The sequence below is a fragment of the Nycticebus coucang genome, chromosome 17, assembly GCF_027406575.1.
Source record: "Nycticebus coucang isolate mNycCou1 chromosome 17, mNycCou1.pri, whole genome shotgun sequence".
Taxonomy (NCBI): domain Eukaryota; kingdom Metazoa; phylum Chordata; class Mammalia; order Primates; family Lorisidae; genus Nycticebus; species Nycticebus coucang.
Genome location: NC_069796.1, coordinates 62560757 through 62580973, shown reverse-complemented (window position 1 = coordinate 62580973; position 20217 = coordinate 62560757). Strand labels below are relative to the sequence as shown.

General features: G+C 46.7%; 1 protein-coding gene across 2 annotated transcripts in view; it reads left to right on the top strand.

Moving 5' to 3' along the window:
- Nucleotides 1–20217, top strand: part of CCNJL (cyclin J like) — a 121983-nt gene that overhangs the window by 16231 nt on the left and 85535 nt on the right. For both annotated transcript variants that reach the window (XM_053566658.1, XM_053566657.1), the window contains exon 3: nucleotides 16908–17121. In XM_053566658.1, the coding sequence (XP_053422633.1) occupies nucleotides 16908–17121 (214 nt within the window). The remainder of the gene's footprint in view (nucleotides 1–16907; nucleotides 17122–20217) is intronic.

The window sequence follows — 20217 nt, the reverse complement described above, 5'->3', positions numbered from 1 at the left end:
TGTGAGACAGAATCTCATTTGGTCACCCTTACTAGAGTTCTCTGGTGTTATAGCTCACAGCAATCGCAAACTCTTGGGCTTAAGTGATTCTCTTGCCTCAGCCTACTGAGTAGCTGGGACTACGTAGAGGCACCCACCACAATGCCTGGCTATTTTTAGAGATGAGGTCTTGCTCGGCTCAGGCTGGTCTCGAACCTGTGAGCTCAGGCAATCCACCTGCCTCAGCCTCCCATGTGCTGGGACCCACTGCACCCGGCAATTTGAGTTCACTATTAACAGCTTGGTGACACTCCCCTACCTGTTTTCCAGCTATAGACTCAAACTTCACTTCCTCACAGAAGTGGTTCCTGACTCTCAGACAAGCTGAGTCCCTTGTTACATATGTTCTCAGAGCACTCTTGTGATTCCTTCAGGACTTAGCCCAATTCTTCAATTATTTGGAGTCATCTGGTCCCCTGCTGGATGGTAGGCCCATGAGGGCAGTCATTGTCACACCAGCTCTGTGCAAGATGGCTGTTGCTTGAGCACCTCTGCATCAGGATGTCACAGATACTTGTCTGACTGAACTTCATGGTCAAGACAGTCTTGTAGGGTAGGTAGCATGGCTCCCAGTGACTACATTGTGCTGGTATAAAAAGTCCTCCAAGGAGGGGGCGGCGCCTGTGGCTCAGTTGGTAAGGCACTGGCCCCATATACCGAGGGTGACGGATTCAAACCCGGCCCCATATACCGAGGGTGGCGGGTTCAAACCCAGCCCCGGCTGAACTGCAAACCAAAAAAAAAAAAAAAAAAAAAAAAGTCCTCCAAGGGGTTAAATATTTGGCTAGAGTCCCCTATTAAGTGGGAGAGTTAGGGCCTTACAATTTTGTGGCCTTCCTCCTTAGACAAGAGGAATTGCAGCGCAGCCTTGAAGGTAGAATGATGGTGTAACAAGGACTTCCCTCAAGCAGAGCTGACACCCTAGGCACTCACTCTGCTAGATGAGAAGGGGGTTAGTTAATGGAACAAAGCTGTTGCCTCTGAGTTAAATCTCTCTTTGGTCTTCCTTTTGTGTTAACTTTCGGTTTTGAAATCATTTTGAACTTAGAGAAGAGTTGCAAGCCTGGTGTGTAATTTTGTGAACATTTTAACACATTTCCCTTGTCAACCTCTTTTTCCTCTAGTATGAATTTCTTTTCCTGAGCCAAGTTGCAGAAATGATAACCCTGTTAGCCTTTAATACTTGAGAGTTTATTTCTCATGTTTACTTGAAGGATAGGCCATGAATTCATCATTTCAGGGGGAGTTTTCGGCAGACCTCTAGGGACATCTTCCCACATGTCAGGGCCCTCTGTGGAGGCATGTTTTGGGAAGAGGGGACTCAACGTTCTGGGTAGAATGGAGGAACCCAAGCGACAGAGGATAAGGTAGGCTTTGCTGGCCTGGAGTCTGGGGAAGTAGAGTTCTGGCTCACCTCCTTGGGCCTTCTCCTTAGATTGCCTGGCACACAGCGCCTGTGAGGTGACCTCTTTAGCCAGCAGTCTGTCGTTTAGTGAGCCTCCTGTATAACCTACAGACCTATGTGAAGCTCTGCCAGGAGAAGCCGATGCTTAAATCTTGCGCTGGGGCCCTTAGCATAGCTGAAGATAGAGTCATTTAAAACCACTTAGGGCCATTTGTTAATGGCCATATTAGCCAGTTATTGTTAGAAATGACAGTAGACATTTGATGAGCACTTACTGTGTGCTGACAGCTTGAGTTCCCTCCCATTACCTAAGCCCTCAGGCAGCGTCTCTAATAACCCTTTAATTATCCCCCATTTTATAGATGGAACATGCTAAGTTTAGAGAGTTAGATAACTTACCCAAGACCACACAGCTGGTAGGCAACCTGGCTCCAAAGCTCAATTCATGACCACTATACCAAAGATGAGGTCCAGTGCCTAGGGAGGTCTTAAAAAGCTTCAGAGAGAAAGTGCTGTGTGATATAGGTTGGAAGAATAACCAGGAACTTGCCAGGCAGAGAAAGCCGTGGAGGAAGTTTACATGCTGAGGCTCAGGGTTGTGTGATTGTGATTGTCACCAGTAACCCGAGGTGTGACCTAGAGGCTTGGACGCGGGGAATGGGAGAGACCAGGGGCATACATTTTGGGCATGTGGGTCTTCCCAGATGTTTGCTTCTTTTCTTGAAGGCAGGTGGAGGGCTCTGAAAAGGATGTAGGAGGAGAGTGCTGCTGGTTTCGGTGGACTTAGAGACTAGTTATTGTGGGTATTGCCATGATCACAAGCGATGCCAGGACCAAGGCAGGAAGTGGGGAAACTTGAGCAGTTTTAGACAATAGCCCCCAAAGGACCGCTTAACAAGAAGAATGAAAGATGTCAAGTTTCTTACTAGTAGGAACAAAGTAACTTTTTGTAGCTGAGCATAATTGGCCTTTTTTCATAGGGAACATTGTTCTCGGATAGCCCTTTCTGGAAATGGTCAGTGTCTATCTAATCTCAAAGGACTCCCACTGAATGAAGATGATATTTATTGGGTACCTACATCTTGTCAGAGACTGTTGAATGAATGCCTTGTGCACATTTTCTCATTTGATTGTTAAAGTTGCTTCCGAAAGAAAAAGGGTAAGTTAAAGGTACCAACAGAGACACTAGTCGGTCTTGACTTTGAGTGCATGCAGGTTCACCTCTCAGAACACATTGTGTGCCGAGCACTGTGGTAAACAGAACAAAAATCACTACTTCTTGGGGCTTGCTGTTGGACAGCAGGCTCAGATGAAGTAGCTGTGAAGTGTAGATAGAGGCCAGCTCCATCCCTAGGAATTCTGATTCAGTAAGTTAGGAAATGGAGGGTTGTTGGATTCCTTGGGCTGCTGGTACAAAGCATCACAAGCTGGGGGGCTCAGAATAACAGAAATGTACATTCTCTACAGTTTTGGAGGCAGCCTAGAAATTTGAACTCAGGTGTCAGCAGGCTGTGCTCCCTCTGGAGGCTCGGGGGAGGATCATTCCTTGGCTCTTCTAGCATAAATGTTTGGGGCAGTCTGTGGTCTGCCTTGGCTGGGAGCCGCATTACTCCATTTCTGTAGGCTTCTCTCCTCCGAGTCTGTCTTTGCGTCCTCTCCCCTCTATGTGTCTGTATTTTCTCTTCTTCGGTGAACACCAGCCATCATTAGATTAGGGCCTATCATAATTTTAACCTGATTCTATCTGTAAACACCTTGTTTACTTTTCTTTTTTTTTTTTTTAAACAGAGTCTCACTTTGTCACCCTTGGTAGAGTCCTGTGATGTCATAGCTCACAGCAACCTCTAACTCTAGGACTCAAATGATTTTCTTGCCTCAGCCTCCCAAGTAACTGGGATTACAGGCACCTACCATAACACCTGGCTATTTTTAGAGGCAGGGTCTCACTTTGGCTCAGGCTGGTCTTGAACCTGTGAGCTCAGGCAGTCCACCTGTTTTGGCCTCCTAGAGCGCTGGGATTACAGGCGTGAGCCACCATGCCCAGCCTCTAAACACCCTATATTCAAATAAGGTCACATTCTGATGTGCTGGATAGATACCAACTTGGGGAACACCCTTCAACCCTGTGCAGGGAGGCCTCCATTTTTAAGTATTCCCCCGGAGATTCTGATGCATGTGGTCAACTGATAGCCATTTGAGAAACCCTGGACTGCAGGTGGGAAGTAAAGTCCTGGTAGAGGGGTAGTGGTGGTGGTTACCCTGCTGACCCATTTGGGGCTTCATGTTAGGGACGACGTGCTGAGGAGAATCCCGAATTAGGAATCTGGAAATTAGGAACAGTGTGGAGTGAAGAGCTTTGGCACCATTGTGTAAGGGTGGTGACCCCAGAGGACAGAGGAGAGATCTGAGGATTGGCCCCTGCATAATGGAGGGTGTGGGAGAATGAGGGACACCTCCAGTCCTCACTCTCCAGGGTGTGGGGGACACAATCACATAAGAAACTGGCTGAAGTGAAGAGCTTGGGCAGAGACATTTTATGAAAAGGCTGCAAATGTTGTCTGTGGACATGCTTGGAGTGTCCAGAGTCATGGGTTGGATGGGGGACCACTGCAGTCACAGTGTGGTCACTGTGCATGCCCTGGCAGCTGTAGTCAGCCTGGCATAGTTAGCCCAGCCGGGCAGTGGCTCTGCCACCTAGGAACAAGGAAGTATGCTTGGAGCTGGCCTGTTTGCGATTTGTGGGGAAGTAGCAGGGCCGGTGACAGATGAAGTGCCTGGGGTGACCTCTCACTCTGCTGGGAGGAAGCTGCAGGCTGGACTTCAGCAGGAGGGGATGTTACTGGCATTGCCAGCTTCATGTGCGGTGGGCCACCCTCTGAGGAATGTTGAAATATTTTCCTACAGAGGTGTTGATGTTTTACTGAAAATGCCTCCTTGGGTCTTATGAAGCAATCAGGGCAGAGATGGGGAAGAAGGGAGAGTGGGCAGCTCTGCTGGGCCTCCCAGGTCCCCACACTTCTCCCCCTCCCCTTTCTTTTTCACTTTAAATTTGCAAGTCTCCACTTCCTGTTGGTCACCTCAGTTACACATGGTGTTTCTTCATCTCTCTGCTGCTCTTTGTTCTCAGACATGACCCCTCTAGCTGTTTCCCCAGTTGCTAGCCCAGGCCCGGCATGATACTTGCATGGTGAGGGCAAGAGTGGTAAGGAGCTTGGAGGATGTAAGCCACAGTGGTTTCTCTGGTGGCCGATGTTGGAGAGAAGCTCAGTCCTGCCCTGCTCCTTGAGCTGTTTTTGAAGCAGTGTCACACCCAGGCCCTGGCCAGCTCCTCTGTGTTCAAGCCCAGGTTTCACCGCTGACCTGCAATGTTGTCTTGGCAGTTGCACTTCTGTGCCTCAGTTTCCTGGGTTCTGGTACCAGTGCCAGGCCTATCTCAGGAGGGTGGGTGTTGGGATGGAACAAATGCATGCTGCACCTGTGTTGGGTTACATCTGTAAGGGAGGGGAGCAAGAGAGAAAAACTGGCATGTGTGTGCACAGAGAAACAGGACTGGAAGTTGGTGTATATGTATCCCTGTATTCCCCTGGCGGTGGCACTGCTAGTGACTTTAATTCTCTTTGTGCTTTTTTAAAAATGTCTATACTGATCAGGTATTTTTAAATCAGTTAAGGAAAACATTATTTGGAAAGAAAATACAAACAAACTTAAAATATTGCATGGAGACCCCCAAAACATAGTGTTACGAAACATAGTGTTAAGAACATTGGAATTGGGGTGGCGCCTGTGGCTCAGTGAGTAGGGCACCAGCCCCATATGCCAAGGGTGGCGGGTTTAAACCCAGCCCCAGCCAAACTGCAACAAAAAAATAGCTGGGTGTTGTGGCGGGCGCCTGTAGTCCCAGCTGCTTGGAAGGCTGAGGCAAGAGAATCGCGTAAGCCCAAGAGTTAGAGGTTGCTGTGAGCCGTGTGATGTCATAGCACTCTACCTGAGGGCGGTACAGTGAGACTCTGTCTCTACAAAAAAAAAAAAAAAAGAACATTGGAATTGGAAGACCCAGGTTCAGATTCACCATCTATTAAGTGGGTGGCTTTAAGCAAGTTATTTAGCCTCTCTGAGCCATCCTTGTCTATAATACTGGGATGTTGGTAATCTCTACCTTTTGGGCCTATGGAAGAAGTAGAGGACAAAATGCATGGAACACACCATCTGACAATTAAGTTCGTGAACTCTCCTAGAAAAAGTGCTGCATTCCTCATTGCCAAATATCACTACAGTCACCTTCAATGTACACCCCCTTAGGAAGCTATGCATCAAGCTATGCATCAGTGCTTAGTCCACCCTTCAAAGCAGTTTTGGAACTCTTTTCTGGAATGGTCATCAGAGCTGTCATTATACAGGTCTGACAGTTAAGTACATGAACTCATCCTAGAAAAAGAGCTTTGCAGAGTGGACTAGGCAGTGGTGGTGGACCCTCCCCCCTACAGTGATATTCTGCAATGAGGTATATAGCACTTTTTTTAGGATGAGTTCCCAAATTTAATTGTCCAACCTCATATATTTTTAATTTGTATTTATATTTATATAACTATATCTCTCATAAGACTGTGTAAAACTATTTATCATAGTAAGCAATTCAGATACTCACCTAGACCTGGGGGAGGTATGAGAAGCTTGGGGAACTAAATTTCAGTGGAAGGAGAAGGGTCTATTCTTCCTTGCCTTAGGGTAGCATAAACCTCATTCTACAGAGGTTTCCAAGGAGGAAGTTTCCAAGGAGGAAGCAGGTCAGTGTGTGTGTGTGTGTGTGTGTGTGTGTGTGTGTGTGTGTGTGTGTGTTTAAATAGACAGGGTCTTGCTATGCTGTCCAGGCTGGAACACAGAGGCTACAGGCATGATCTCACTAAAGATGAGCACAAGCATTGATGTTTTGACCTGCTCTGTTTCCAATCTCGGCCAGTTCACCCCTCCTCAGGCAAACTGGTGGTCCCCCACTCCAAACTTAGTATGGACACTCCACGAGCATAGCACACTAGAGCCTGGGCTCAACCCATCCTCCCACCTTCATAGGTACATACCACCACACTCAGACTTGTAAGATTGGGAGCTGGCAAGGTTATAAACATAATATGTATAGTATGTTATAAGATCTATATAAGCGATGGGCTGGGGTGGGGGATTTAACCTTGGACCCAACCTGGGACCTCCCAAGGCAGGGCACCCAGCATGTGGCTGCCTAGGGCTTTCCTGAGCTGGCATCTGCAGCTTCTTACAGGCCTCTGCTAGGCTTCTAATGCCGTAGCAGGACATTAGGACATTCTTACCAGAGCAATTCTGCAGGTAGAAGCCAGGGTTCTTAATCTCAGTGAGCTTTTCAGTAAACCTCTAGGCTTAGAACCATCAAATTATTAGGCACTGAGCCAGGGATTTCCACCAGAGTTTCACCTTGCAGATGCACTGGAGTTTAATTTTCTCCAGCACACTGGTGTCCGGCAGTCAGCACCCTAAAACACCACGTCCCAGAGTTAGCTTTCTGAGATGTTGTTATTCTGCCCCCCTGCCCCAAAATGGGGGTGGTGGTGTTCTGTGGACAAATAAATTTAACCTGGTTTCCCAACATTATGTAAGTTTTTCGCTGAAAAAAAAATCATACATTTGCTGGGCTAATGTGGCTGAGGCACATGCCATTCTTAGGCAAGGACAGAGCTTTCTCTTTCCTCTGGAATTCAGCTCTTCTGGTTTCTTGTACCTCCCCTCTGCTCTTCATAACTATTGGGATTTGCTCATTATGATGAGCAAATATACCCTAAGGTGAGGAACAAATCAATTTTTTCTTACCTGTTCATTTCCAAGTATTTGCCATTCTTGAAATTTAGAGGTTTTGGTAATTATTGAGCATGCCTTTGGGGTCAGGTATGGGGGTCACAGGGCTGATCAAGACAAGCCCTGTTGGTGGGGACAGTCTAGTGGGGAAGGAGGACAGTGAGAGTGATGCAGGGGTGAAAAGTCCCAGGTGCTTGGATCACACAGAACCATGAGTTGAGAAAACTCTTCTTTAGAAGTGACTTTTAAGCTGAGACCTGAGGAGGAGTGGGTTGAAAATGAGAAGTAAAACCTCAAGGCAATTAGAAGAAAATAATGCAGCGCAGAACCCCAAGATAAGAAACCAGGAGTGCCTGATGAACCTTCACAGTGCGCAACCGTCAGACTCTCTCAAGGTTGGCCTCAAAATGCCATTAGAGCCTGTGTGTGAAGAGCATAGGTTATTTTCTCCCCCGTCCTGCAACTGTGATAAGTGGGGGTCTCTTGGGACAGCTTCTGCCTAGCCTTTCTGACTGTGAGCTCAGGGTCTTGTGTGACTGCACTTCTGCTGGCCTCACTCCTACTCCCAGGCACATCTGAGCTCCGTATAGGTATGGAAACTGTTTGCAGCTCTGCCCAGGTCTTTGCCTCTATGGGGCAAGGGACAGCAGAGGACTGGATATCTCCACAGACCTGTCCAGACAGCCCCACTGCCTCTGTACAGCTCTGTATGTAGCTCGGTGTGGGGCTCTGTGTTGTGATTCAGTTGTCCTTGGCCTTTCCCAGAGCACTCTCCCTCTCACATAAGCCTTTTTCTGCTCACAAACCCTAGGCGAGGTGGGTGATTTCCAAAGGAGCCACCACCTCCCCTGCCCTGGAATGGCCCCCCTGTTCTCAGAAATGCTGGGTCACCTGTTATAGTGGGGCTTCCCACTAGGTAGTGGGCAGTTATTCCCATCAGGATGCCAGGGAAGGTTAGGGAGCCCTGAGGGGGAAAGAGGGCATAGAAGGCTACAGGTGGAGGGAGGACTCCCCCAAAACATTGCAGTCATTAATTCATACAGAAGTTGGTGGCGCCTGTGGCTCAAGGAGTAGGGTGCCGGTCCCATATGCCGGAGGTGGCGGGTTCAAACCTAGCCCTGGCCAAAAAAATAAAAAATAATAATTCATACAGAAGTTCACTTATTCAGCAGATGCTCATTAACCCTTTTTGTGTGCCGGGTACCAAGGAGACAGCCAAAAGCAGGAGAGGGAAGTGTGTTCCCCCCTCTCAGAGATCCCCTTCTATGGGGGCAGGGAGGATAGTTAGCAAGTGAACATGGGAGGCTGTAGTGTAAGAGTGGGGTCAGGAAGGTGTCACTGATGGAATAGCCTGAACAAGACCTGAGGGAAGAGAAACGGCCCAAAAAGTCTAGCATCAGAGTTTGGTGAAGTCATGTCTGTAGAGGATTAAAAATCATACTTACTACAACAGCCAGCCATCAATCTCATAACTCATCTGAAGTCACCCCCCTTACAGTGAAATGCAATACAGCCATTGGGAGCGTTGTTTCCGACAACTCCTTGGAAGCCATTATAGATACATGGTGATCCTATTTTATGAAAGTTTGCACAAGGAAACATCTGAAGAACCCATGTACAACTTAATAGTACTCCTGTCTGAATCCCTCTGAATAAGAAATTATAAATTATAAATGACATTGTTATTTTCTACTTCTATTTTTATTTTTATTTTTTTTTTTGAGACAGAGTCTTACTTTGTCACGCATGGTAGAGTGCTGTGGCGTCACAGCTCACGGCAACCTCAAACTCTTGGGCTCAAGCAATTCTCTTGCCTTAGCCTCCCAAGTAGCTGAGACTACAGGTGCCCTCCACAACACCTGACTATTCATTTATTTTTTTTTAGAGACGACGTCTCACTTTGGCTCAGGCTGGTCTCGAACCTGTGAGCTTATGCAGTCCACCCACCTCAGCCTTCCATAGTGCTAGGATTACAGGTGTGAGACATTGTGCCCATCCTATTTTATACTTTTAAAAATCTAATAGTGGGGCCGGGCACGGTGGCTCACGCCTGTAATCCTACAACACTCTGGGAGGCCTTGGTGTGTGGATTGCCTATGCACATAGCTTCAAGACCAGCCTGAGCCAGAGCAAATCCTGTCTCTAAAAAATAGCCAGACATTGTGGCAGGTGCCTGTAGTCCTAGCTACTCTGGAGGCTGAAGCAAAGAGAATTACTTGAGACAAAGAGTTTGAGGTTTCTGTGAGCTATGATGCCATGGCATCTACCAAGGGCAACAAAGTGAGACTCTGTCTCAAAAAAAGAAAAAAATCCATTAGTGAACATATAACTTACAATTAGTAGTAAGAAAAAAAGGGGGGGGGGGGAGAAAACTCCCCTTGGGGAAGCCAGTGGCAGGGATTTGCATTGTGGGAGGACAAAGTGAGATTCTTTCTGGTGTCAGGCTGGCTGTTATTCCAGGAGTGATTTTGTTAAAGGATTGATGTGGGGTTGCCAGGAAATCCTTAGATAAACTTTGAGCTGGGCCTTAAAGTGGTGGGTACCTAGTTCTTCTCTTTCCATTTTTTTTCAAACTGGAAACATTAATAGAAATGATAAAGCAAGTGTACATCAAATGTTGATGTTAATGGACACAATGTACGAGTATATGGCACACCTGTTGGGTGTGAGACACAGCTACAAGAGGGACTAAACAAATACAATCATTGTAACCTAGTTGTTTGTACCCTCACATTAAACTGAAATAATAAAAAAAAAGTACCAAACTATCAAAAACAAATTCAGACAATGTTGAAAAGCATTAAAGTGAAAATCAAACAAGTTCTCCCCGCAATGCCACTGTTAACTTTTTGATGTGTGTATCTTCTGTTTTTTCTAGGCCATAGTTATTATGTTAAAAAATAAAATCAACTACTGTGATAACTAAAGCAGGTTTTGCTGTAAGGTAGATAGATACTTTCCCCTGAACTCCATGGCCATCTGTCCCGTGCCTCCACCTGTTCAGCTCTAGCCCCTCCTATGATGGGTGCCCCTGTCTGGCTCAGGTGATAAAGGGATGACAGCTGGGGAGGGAGAGTTGTCTGGAACGCTCACCCTGGCTCTCTGCCACTCTTCTCTGGCCTCCCCCCATCCTTTTTGCTGGCTACACTGATGCTGCCTGGAGAGGAAGGTCACCCTGCCTGGCCGTGTTCCTGCCCGCCCACCACCCGCCTGGTTGGGGAGTGCCTGCCAAGCACCTGCCTAATCTGGGGAGAGCTTTACAAGCCACCAGGAGCAGGCTGCTCTTTTGTTTCTGGAATCCAGGCCACTCAGCAGAGGGACTGGCTTCCTGCACTCTAGGGGTATGGCCTTCAAGCAGACTTAGGTCAAGAGTGCTTGCGGAGGAATGCAGACCCTCAGAGCAAAGCCCCTGTAATGAATCCCTTCCCTCACCTCTAACTGCATTGGTGAAGTAATCGGCTGGACTCCCAAACTAAACAGAGCTGGCATGCTGCAGTCCCACCTTGTTTATATGCCAAAGCGTCACCCTTCTCCGAGTGATGGGGAGAAGGTGAGTTTGGTTTGGGGGCTCTATGGAGAGCAGGCTGAAAGATAGGTGCCCTTTCATCAAAGAAACCTCAGCCAAATACAAACCCTAAGGTGCAAAGCTTCATTCTGCAGTACTCAAGGCAGATTTCCTTTGAGAGCCCAAAGGGCCTTTGACAGAAGTAGGGAAATCCAGCTTATCTGAGGTTTGATTACCCAGCTCGAGGAAAGGGGAAGGGCCATAAACTTGCCGAGCTACTGTTACTCTAAATTTATGGCAGTGTGATCCCCATTTCTCAGGTGAGGGCACTGAAGGTCCGTTCATAGGCTCAAGGTTAGTGGAACTGAGATTCCAACCCAGAACTGGCCGACCTCACAGTGTGTATCAAGCTGCTTCCACATATGCAGGGGCAGAGGTTGTTTGGTACAGAGAGGGACATCTTTGTATTCATACTTTTATCCTCACAAATATTTTTTGAACACTTCTTTCTGTGCCAGCCACCGTGCTGGGCACTGGACCCTGGATGCATGGTATGGGTGAAACACCTACCCCCTGCTTTCTGGAGTGTGGTGTTTAACAGGAAGAGGCATATAAAAATGTAAAATTGTGGTCACAAAGAACGGTCTGCTAGAAAAAGAGTAAGGGGAACCTGATGTGGAATGATGGGGAGGTCAGGGAGGCCTCTCTTAGCAAGTGACATTTAAAGCAATATTTATGGCTGGGTGAGGTGACTCAGGCCTGTAATCTTAGGACATTGACAGGCTGAGGCTGGTGGATTGCTTGAGCTCAGGAGTTGGAGACCAGCCTGAGCAAGAGCAAGACCCTATCTCACCTAAAACAGAAAAATTGGGCAGAGCCAGTAGCTCAGTGGGTAGAGCACCAGCCACATGCATTGAGGCTGACGGGTTTGAACCCAGCTCGGGTCAGTTAAACAACAATGACAACTGCAACAAAAAAAGTAGCCGGGTGTTGTGGTGGGCACCTGTTGTCCCAGCTACTCGGAAAGCTGAGGCAAGAGAATCACTTAAGCCCAAGAGTTGGAGGTTACTGTGAGCTGTGACACCATAACATTCTACTGAGGGTGACATAGAGAGACTCTGTCTCAAAGAAAAAAATAATTAAATTAAAGAAAAATAAAAACAGAACAATTATCCGGGCATTGTGGCAGGTGCCTATAGTCCCAGCTACTTGGGAAACTGAGGCAGGAGGATCGCATGAGCCCAAGAGTTTGAGGTTGCTGTGAGCTATGATGTCACAGTACTCTACGCAAGGCAACAGTGAAACTGTCTCAATAAAGAAAGAAATAAAATAAAAAATAAACCAATATTTGTAGGACAAGAAGAAATAGGATTGGAAAGCATCCCAGAGGACTATTCTCACTTGCAAAGTCCTTCTCTCCTGAGACAAGCCTCTTCCAGAAACCTTCACCTGCTAACCCTCCTTCACATGTATTGCTGCCCATTCCAGTGGTCCATAAGTTTTTCTTTTATGCACCCATGGCTTCCTTTGAGAATGAGCTTAAGGCAAAGGACCCTTTTTCTAGAATAGTGTACAGGAAGGGCATAATGTGTTGCTTTGAGCTCTCTCACTTGACTCACGGGAAAATCTAAAAGGCATCGATTGTGGCAGAGTTGAGTGGGGAGGGAAGTCGGGATGTTGCCTGTCTAATTTGTATTTGAGGAGTTTGATGAGGGCAGCGTAGCCTGGCCGAAGGTCACTTAGCTAGGGTTAATTTCCGGCATCTGCAGCCTGCCAGACACCAAGGATCTGTGATTGTGGTTGCTTCTTGATGTGACCTTGAATTTAGAGCCCTGTGCTAAAGAGGAAATACCTAAGGAGCCTGCAAGCTCCAGGCAAGTGCTGGAAGGTGTGGTGCTGTTGGGGGAGCTGCAGCCACACACTGGCTGCTGCTGCCAGCCATCGTGCCTGAACCTGGGAAGAGGCTGCTGAGAAGTCTTCATGAAGGGCTCCTGCACAAGGCTAATTCCATGTTCTTAATCTTTTGGTGGCTTCTCATTGCCCTCAGGGCAGGACAGTTACTTTAGCAAAGCATATAAGCTGGGAGCCTGCCTGCTTTTCCAGCATGCTTTGTCCAGCCACACTCTGCCTGGCTTGCTCTACCAGCCATTTCAGATTCCCCAGGTAGGACACAGGTGTGGCTTTGCAGGTGCTCTTTGTCCGGGTGAGCATCCTTACCTCCCTTCATCTTCAACAGGTAAATTCCTATATGTCCTTTCACAACTTGGCTCATCTCTCCTCTTTGCAGTCTCCATGGACCTGCTACACTTTAGTGTTGGTCATTGGGCATGCTTTCCCTCCAGAGGCTCCGAGCCTTCTGTATTTACCACCGCAGTTCATTCCTTCTTTTCTTTCCTATCTCTCCCTCCTTCCCTCCCTTTGTTCTTTCAACAGTTAGTTTTTGGGCCACTGACGCTGTTCCAGTCGCGCAGAGGTGCTAAGGGCAGTGATGAACAAAAGCAGTCCCAGACCTGCTCTCAGTGAGTTCAGACTCCCACAGTGGCCATATAGATAATGAGGATGTCAGGTTTTCTCCTTAAACAAGTTAAACTAGGTTAGATTAACAATATGTGTATGTGGTATATATGTACCATGGAATACTACTCAGCCATAAAAAGATGACTTAATACCTTTTGCAAAAATATGGGTAGAGCTGGAGGCCATTCTCCTAAGTGAAGTATCACAAGAATAAAAATATAAACATCACTTGTACTCACTATTCAATTGGAACTAACGGATGAGCACACAAGTGCACAGAGGGAAGTAATCTCAATGGAAAGCAACTGGGGGCAGCGGGCAGGAGGGGAGAGGAAATAAACCAGCGCAATGCATGCTGTGAACACCATTTGGGTAACAGGCTCACCGATAGCCAGGGCATAAGCGTTGCAAAAATGATCCATATAACCCAAAACATTTGTATCCCCTGAATACACTGAAATTGAAATAAAAGAGAAGTTAAGCTAAAGATGAAAGATCTCTAACACTTACCAAAAAGGGCTGGAAAAAAGGAAACAATGAAAGTCTTATAATTGAGATCTGTTGCTGGTTAAATAAAGCCCTAGGGTCAGGGGACTTTTTCAGACTCAGTTTCTTTGTATATAAACATAAAGAAGAAATAATTTATTCAGGCTTTGAGTATCTTCCATGAGCAAAGCTTTAAGGCTGCAAAGATAACCTCCTAGCTTCTGGGCTTCCAGAGGGACAGGCCAAAGGAGAAGGAATCAGTGTGAAATCTTAGACTTCTCTTTGAGAAGACAGGCCTCCCTCCCTGCAGAGAAGGAGGTGGGCTCTTGTGGCATCTATACCTTTTACCTTGTTTTGTTCATCACAGTTTAGAATCTGGAGTTGTCTTATTATTTGGTTGCATCTCTCTCACTTATTGGACTGTGGACTCAACAGTATGGGTGTTGTATCTATTTTTTATAGTAGCTTTACTGAGATACAGTGATTCACCATAAAATTTCACCCTTTTAAAGTATACACTTCACTGGCCAGGCGCAGTGGCTCATTCCTGTAATCCTAGCACTTGGGGACCGAGGTGGGTGGATTGCCTGAGCTCACAGGTTCTAGACCAGCCTGAGCCAGAGGGATACCTCATCTCTAATAATAGCCGGGTGTGGTGGCAGGTGTCTGTAGTCGCAACTACTTGGGAGGCTGAGGCAAGAGACCCGCTTAAGCCCAAGAGTTTGAGGTTGCTGTGAGCAGTGATGCCACGGCACTCTACTGAGGGCAACAAAGTGAGACTCTGACTCCAAAAAAAAGGTACAATTCATGTGTTCATAGTATATTCACAGTTATATAATCATCACCATTATCTAATCTCAGAACAGCCTCATAACACCATAAAGAAACCTCTTACCCATGAGCTGTTACTCCCCTTTAACTCCTGTCCCTGGCTGTGCTAATCTACTTTCTACTTGCATTGATTTGCCTATTCTGGACGTTTCATATCTATGGAGTTATACAGTAGTTGGTCTTTCAAGACTGACTTTCTTCACTTAGCATGTTTTCACGGTTCATACATGTTGTACCATCTGCCATTGTATGGATAATAAATGTTTGTCCAGGCATCAGTTGATGGACATTGGGTTATTTCTCTTTGGGGGCTCTTACAAATAATGCTACTATGAATATTTATGTCTAGGTTTTTGAAGAGCCCTGTGTTTTCATTTCTCTTATGTGTTTGCCTATACCAAGGATTAGAATTACAGAGTCATTTGATAACTCTGTTTAGATTTTGACAAGCTGCCTACTACTTCCCATAGTTCGTAGTCTTTTACTTTCCCACCAGCAGTATATGAGCATTCTAGTTTACCCACATCTTTACCAATGCTTGTTTATTTTCAGTTTTGTGTTGATTTTGTTTTCTCTTTTTTTTTGAGACAGAGTCTGACTGTAATCCTGGGTAGAGGGATGTGGTGTTGTTATACCTTGCAGCAACCTTAAACTCTTGGGCTCAAGCAATCCTCTTGCTTCAGCCTCCTGAGTAACTGGGACTACAGGTGCCTGCCCCTATACCCAGCTAATTTTTCTTTTTTTAGTAGAGTCAGGGTCATGCTTTTGCTCAGGCTGGTCTCGAACTCCTGAGGGCAAGGGATCCTCCTGCCTTCATCTCCCAAAGTACTAGGATTACAGACGTGAGCCACCATACCCTGCCTTTATGTTGATTATTTTTTATACCCACCATACTAATGAGTCCGAAGTGGGATCTTACTGGGGTTTTGATTTATGTTTTCCTAATGATTAGTAATGTTGAACCTCTTTTCTTGTGCTTTTGGCTACCTTCATACCCTCTTTGGAGAAATACTTATTCAATTCAGTGCCCATTTTTAAATTTAATTGTTTTGTCTTTTTATTGTTTGTTTTTAATTGAGACAGAATCTCACTTTGTTGCCCTGGGTAGAGTGCTGTGATATCACAGCTCACAGCAACCTCAAACTCTTGGGCTTAAGTGATTCTCTTGCCTCAGCCTCCCAAGTAGCTGGGACTACAGGTGCCCGCCACAACACCCAGCTATTTTTTTGTTGTTGTTTGGCAGACCCAGGCCAGTTCGAACCTGTCAGCCCCGGGATATGTGTCCAGTGCTCTAGCTGCTGAGCTGCCAAACCTTTTTTTTTTTTGGATACAGAATCTCACTCTATTGCCCTGGATAGATAGCTATGATACCACAGTAACCTTCAACTCTTAGGCTTAAGTCTGACTCTTGCCTCAGCGTCTCGAGTAGCTGGGGCTACAGATGCCCACCATAATGCCTGGCTAGTTTTACTATTTTTAGTTGAGTCAGGGTCTCGCTGTTGCTCAGGCTGGTCTCAGACTTCTGAGCTCGAGCAGCATACCTGCCTCGGCCTCCCAGAGTGTTAAGATTACAGGCATAAGCCACTGCCCAGCCAATTTTGCTTCTTTTAGTTTCCCTATTTGACAACATGCTGCTAAAACATTTCATAAATAAATAGTACCCATTTATACTTTGGTTAAATGGCAAACATGGTAGGTACAGTATGTAAGAAGATGTTTTTCTGTCATAAAAATCTTTGTTGATTTGTTATTTTTTTTGTTGATTTTCCTCGTGTGAGACAAATACATTCAGGCAGTGTATACATTACAAAGTAAAACTGTCCTCCTGAGCTGTGGCCCCTAAGAGGTCACTGTGTGCTGGGCATTTTGCATACATTTTTCTTTTAATCCTTAGCCATTGAGGAGGAAACAAAGGTGCAGGCAGGTGATCAGAGTCACTCAGCTTGGCTGAGTAGCAGAACCAAGTGTTTGAATGCTCTGACCTGGAGGCCTCCATTCTTTTACAGCCTCATGTGTCTCAAATAGCAGATCTTTCTCCTGGGAAGAGCTGGCTTCCTCTGTCATCCTGTAGGTCTCTAATAGCTTATGACCCTGCACTTAGTGAAAGTGGATGAGAGTCAGCTCAGGAGTTTCTGGAACAGAGGGGCTGCCATCCTAGGACTTATAGGAAAACAAACAAGCATCTGGAGGGAGTCATTGCCTCCGAACCAGCCAGCAGCCTGGCCCTAAGGTCTCTGTTTCCTAGGGCATCCCATGCTCTGGAGAGGCAGCCCTGACCCCTCTTCTGCGGTGCCTATCCTCCAGGAGCTGAAGCTGCCCACCTTCCGAGCCCACTCCCCACTCCTGAAGAGTCGCCGGTTCTTTGTTGACACCCTGACCCTGCTGAGCAGCCACTGCCAGCTCTGCCCTGCTGCCCGGCACCTGGCTGTCTACCTGCTGGACCACTTCATGGATCGCTACAACATTGCCACCTCCAAGCAGCTGTACACTGTGGCTGTCTCCTGCCTCCTGCTCGCAAGTAAGTGTGGAAGCCCATTCCTTCCTCTGCACCATGCTGCCTCTGCCCCTCAGCAAGCCTGAGTGCTCCGGTAGTATTTTACATTTCAGTGGTCTCTGAGTATCTTCCGTGTTCATCTTTCATGGCATGTGAACTGTGTTGACAGTCATCACCATTTTTAGCATCTTTGATGTATATACATACCAGGCTAAGTGATAGAATTTTAACAACTTGATCTTAATTAATTCACACATGGCCCAAATAGACAGATACTCTTAGTATCCCATTTTACCAAGGCACGGAGAGGTTAAGAAACTTGCTTTGGGTTGCCCAGGCAGTATAGGGCAGACAGAATTTGAGCCCAGAACTGCATGTGCCAGAACTTGCACTCCTAATTAACCCCATGTCTCTGCCCTTCTCATAGCAGAGAGACTCTGAATGTGCTGTGTGGCAACCCTAGCAACTCTGTTCTTAGAGGTGCTTAGAAATGTGACTGCTTGGCTCAGCACCTATAGCTCAAGTGGCTAAGGTGCCAGCCACACAAATCAGAGCTGGCAAGTTTGAATCCAGCCCAGGCCTGCCAAACAACAATGACAACTATAACCAAAAAATAGCTGGGTGTCATGGCAGGCGCCTGTAGTCCTAGCTACTTGGGTGGCTGAGGCAAGAGAATCACCTAAGCCTAGGAGTTGGAGGTTGCTGTGAGCTCTGATGCCACAGCACTCTATCCAGGGTAACAGCTTGAGGCTCTGTCTCAAAAAAAAAAAAAAACATATATATATATATATATAATATATATGTATTAGAAATGTGACTGTTGATTTGGACACCTATGCAGGACCAGTTATGTGGTCATCAGGCCTAGGCTCAGCCCATTTGGGGTTTGCATCTTCCAAACAGGTCTCCTGAAAGCACAGCCTCTGTCAGCCTTGATAGGGAATGCTGTATTAACTTGCTGCTGCTGGGATGATCTTAAAGTACTCTTGTACAATGCCACCGATTTACCAACAGTCTGAGGATAAAGATCCAGTCTCTGCCCATTCTATTCAGAGGCCTCGGACTCAAAGTGGCTGGATGCAATTAGGATATTTGTTTGACATCTAGTATTTTTTTTTTGTCTTTAAACTTCAATCAGATTCTGCATTCTCTACAATGTGCTATTGTCTTATTTTATTGATTGACTGATTAAGCCTCTGTCTTACTTTGTCTCCCTGGGTAGAGTGCCATAGAGTCATAGCTTACACCTAACTCAGACTCGTGGGCTTGACTTACCCTTTTGTCTCCTCAGTAGCTGGATCTATAGGTGCCCACCACAACACTTGGCTAGTTTTTCTATTTTTAGTAGAGATGGGGTCTTGCCCTTGCTCAGGCTGGTCTCCACCTCCTGAACTCAAGCAATCCACCCGCCTTGGCCTTGCAGGGTGCTAGGCTTATAGGCAGGAGCCACCATGCTCAGCCCTACTGTCCTATTTTATTACCCATTTCCCTCACCCCATCCGTTAGTCCCATGGATGTTACAGGAATATGGTTCTCATTTTCTCCTGTGGCTTTGTCTCCTCCTGGCATGCTGCCAGAAGGCCCTCAGACTCGATCACCCAGTTTGAGAAGCACAACTTCAGAGATTTCTGTCTTGTTTTCCACCCTGGCACCTTCTACCTGCTGCTATTGCTGCTATTGGCTACTTTAGGTGTGCAGCTTCACAGCTGGTGATTTTTCTACCTTTGGTCAGCTGGAGTGGAGTTCCTGTGTTATATGTGGGAGCTAGTCTTTTTTTTTTTTTTGAGACAGAGTGTCACTACATTGCCCTTGGTAGAGTGCTGTGGTGTCACAGCTCATAGCAACCTCCAACGCTTGGGCTTAAGCGATTCTCTTGCCTTAGCCTCCCAAGTAGCTGGGACTATAGGCGCCCACCACAATGCCCGGCTATTTTTTGGTTGCAGTTGTCATTGTTGTTTAGCTGGCTGGACTGGGTTCGAACCCACCAGCCTGGGTATATATGGCTGGTGCCGTAACCACTGTGCTACGGGTGCTGAGCCTAGGGAGCTAGCCTTTTTGGGAGTCTAGCCTATGAGCTATTTCATTGTCCCAAATTAACATGAAGTTCCCTTTTGCCCATCAGTGGAGGGCAGACTGGGCATGGTATTTCAGGTGCCTCCGAAGAAATCTGCACCCTGTAGCTTCTGGCCTGCTTCTGTCTGTAATCTATGGGCTGTGTTGAGGCCTCTTGGGGGCAGGGGACTTATATTTCCATGGGGCCACAGAGGCCCTCCCTGAGCATCTGGGGAGCTGGGATGTGAGGCACACACTGGAGACGCCTTTGTGCCACTGTCGCCTTGGCAGAGGGAGAGGACCTTTCAGATGGAGGGGCAGATTCCCCCACCCACACGTCTGAGGGCAGCAGCCAGCCTGGGGCGGCAGTATTTTTCAGGACACCTGCCATATGCCCTGGAGGCCAGAGGAAAGAAAAGCCTTCATGACAGCCTGAAATCCTATTCATTCTTCCCTCCCCTCTCCCCAGGCCACTGCCATATGATTCAATGGCAGTTAGTACATTCATACTGTTGTGTAACCATCCTTCTATTTAGTTCCAGGGCATTTTCATCATCAGAGTGGGTCACCTTGCCTCAGAAAGTTTGGAGTTCTGCTAACTTGGTACCAAATTATTCTCCATTTCTTGCCCCCACCTATCAGTTCTCAGGTTTTTAAATCTGCTTCCAGATAAGGGCTTTTGTGTAAATGAGACCTTTTCACCTACAGACTTCTGGCCCCATAAAACAAGGTCAGCAAAGGGCCAGTATCTGCAGGCCTACGAAAGAGAGCAGAGTAAGAGAGATTTTTATTAACAAGTCATTGCATAGTGGGCATGTGGTGAAGCCACCCCCTGTCTCTCTGTGACTAATTAATTGTGTCTATCACTGTAACCCAGGATAGAATATAAATATAGTATGGGCCTAACTATACTACAAATATAGTTGAGCCACCCTCTTCTTCTTTTTTGGGGGGTGGGGGGAGACAGAGTTTCACTTTGTCACCCTTGTAGAGTTCTATGGTATCACAGCTCACAGTAACCTCACACTCCTGGGCTCAAGCAATCCTCTTGCCTCAGCCTCCCAAGTA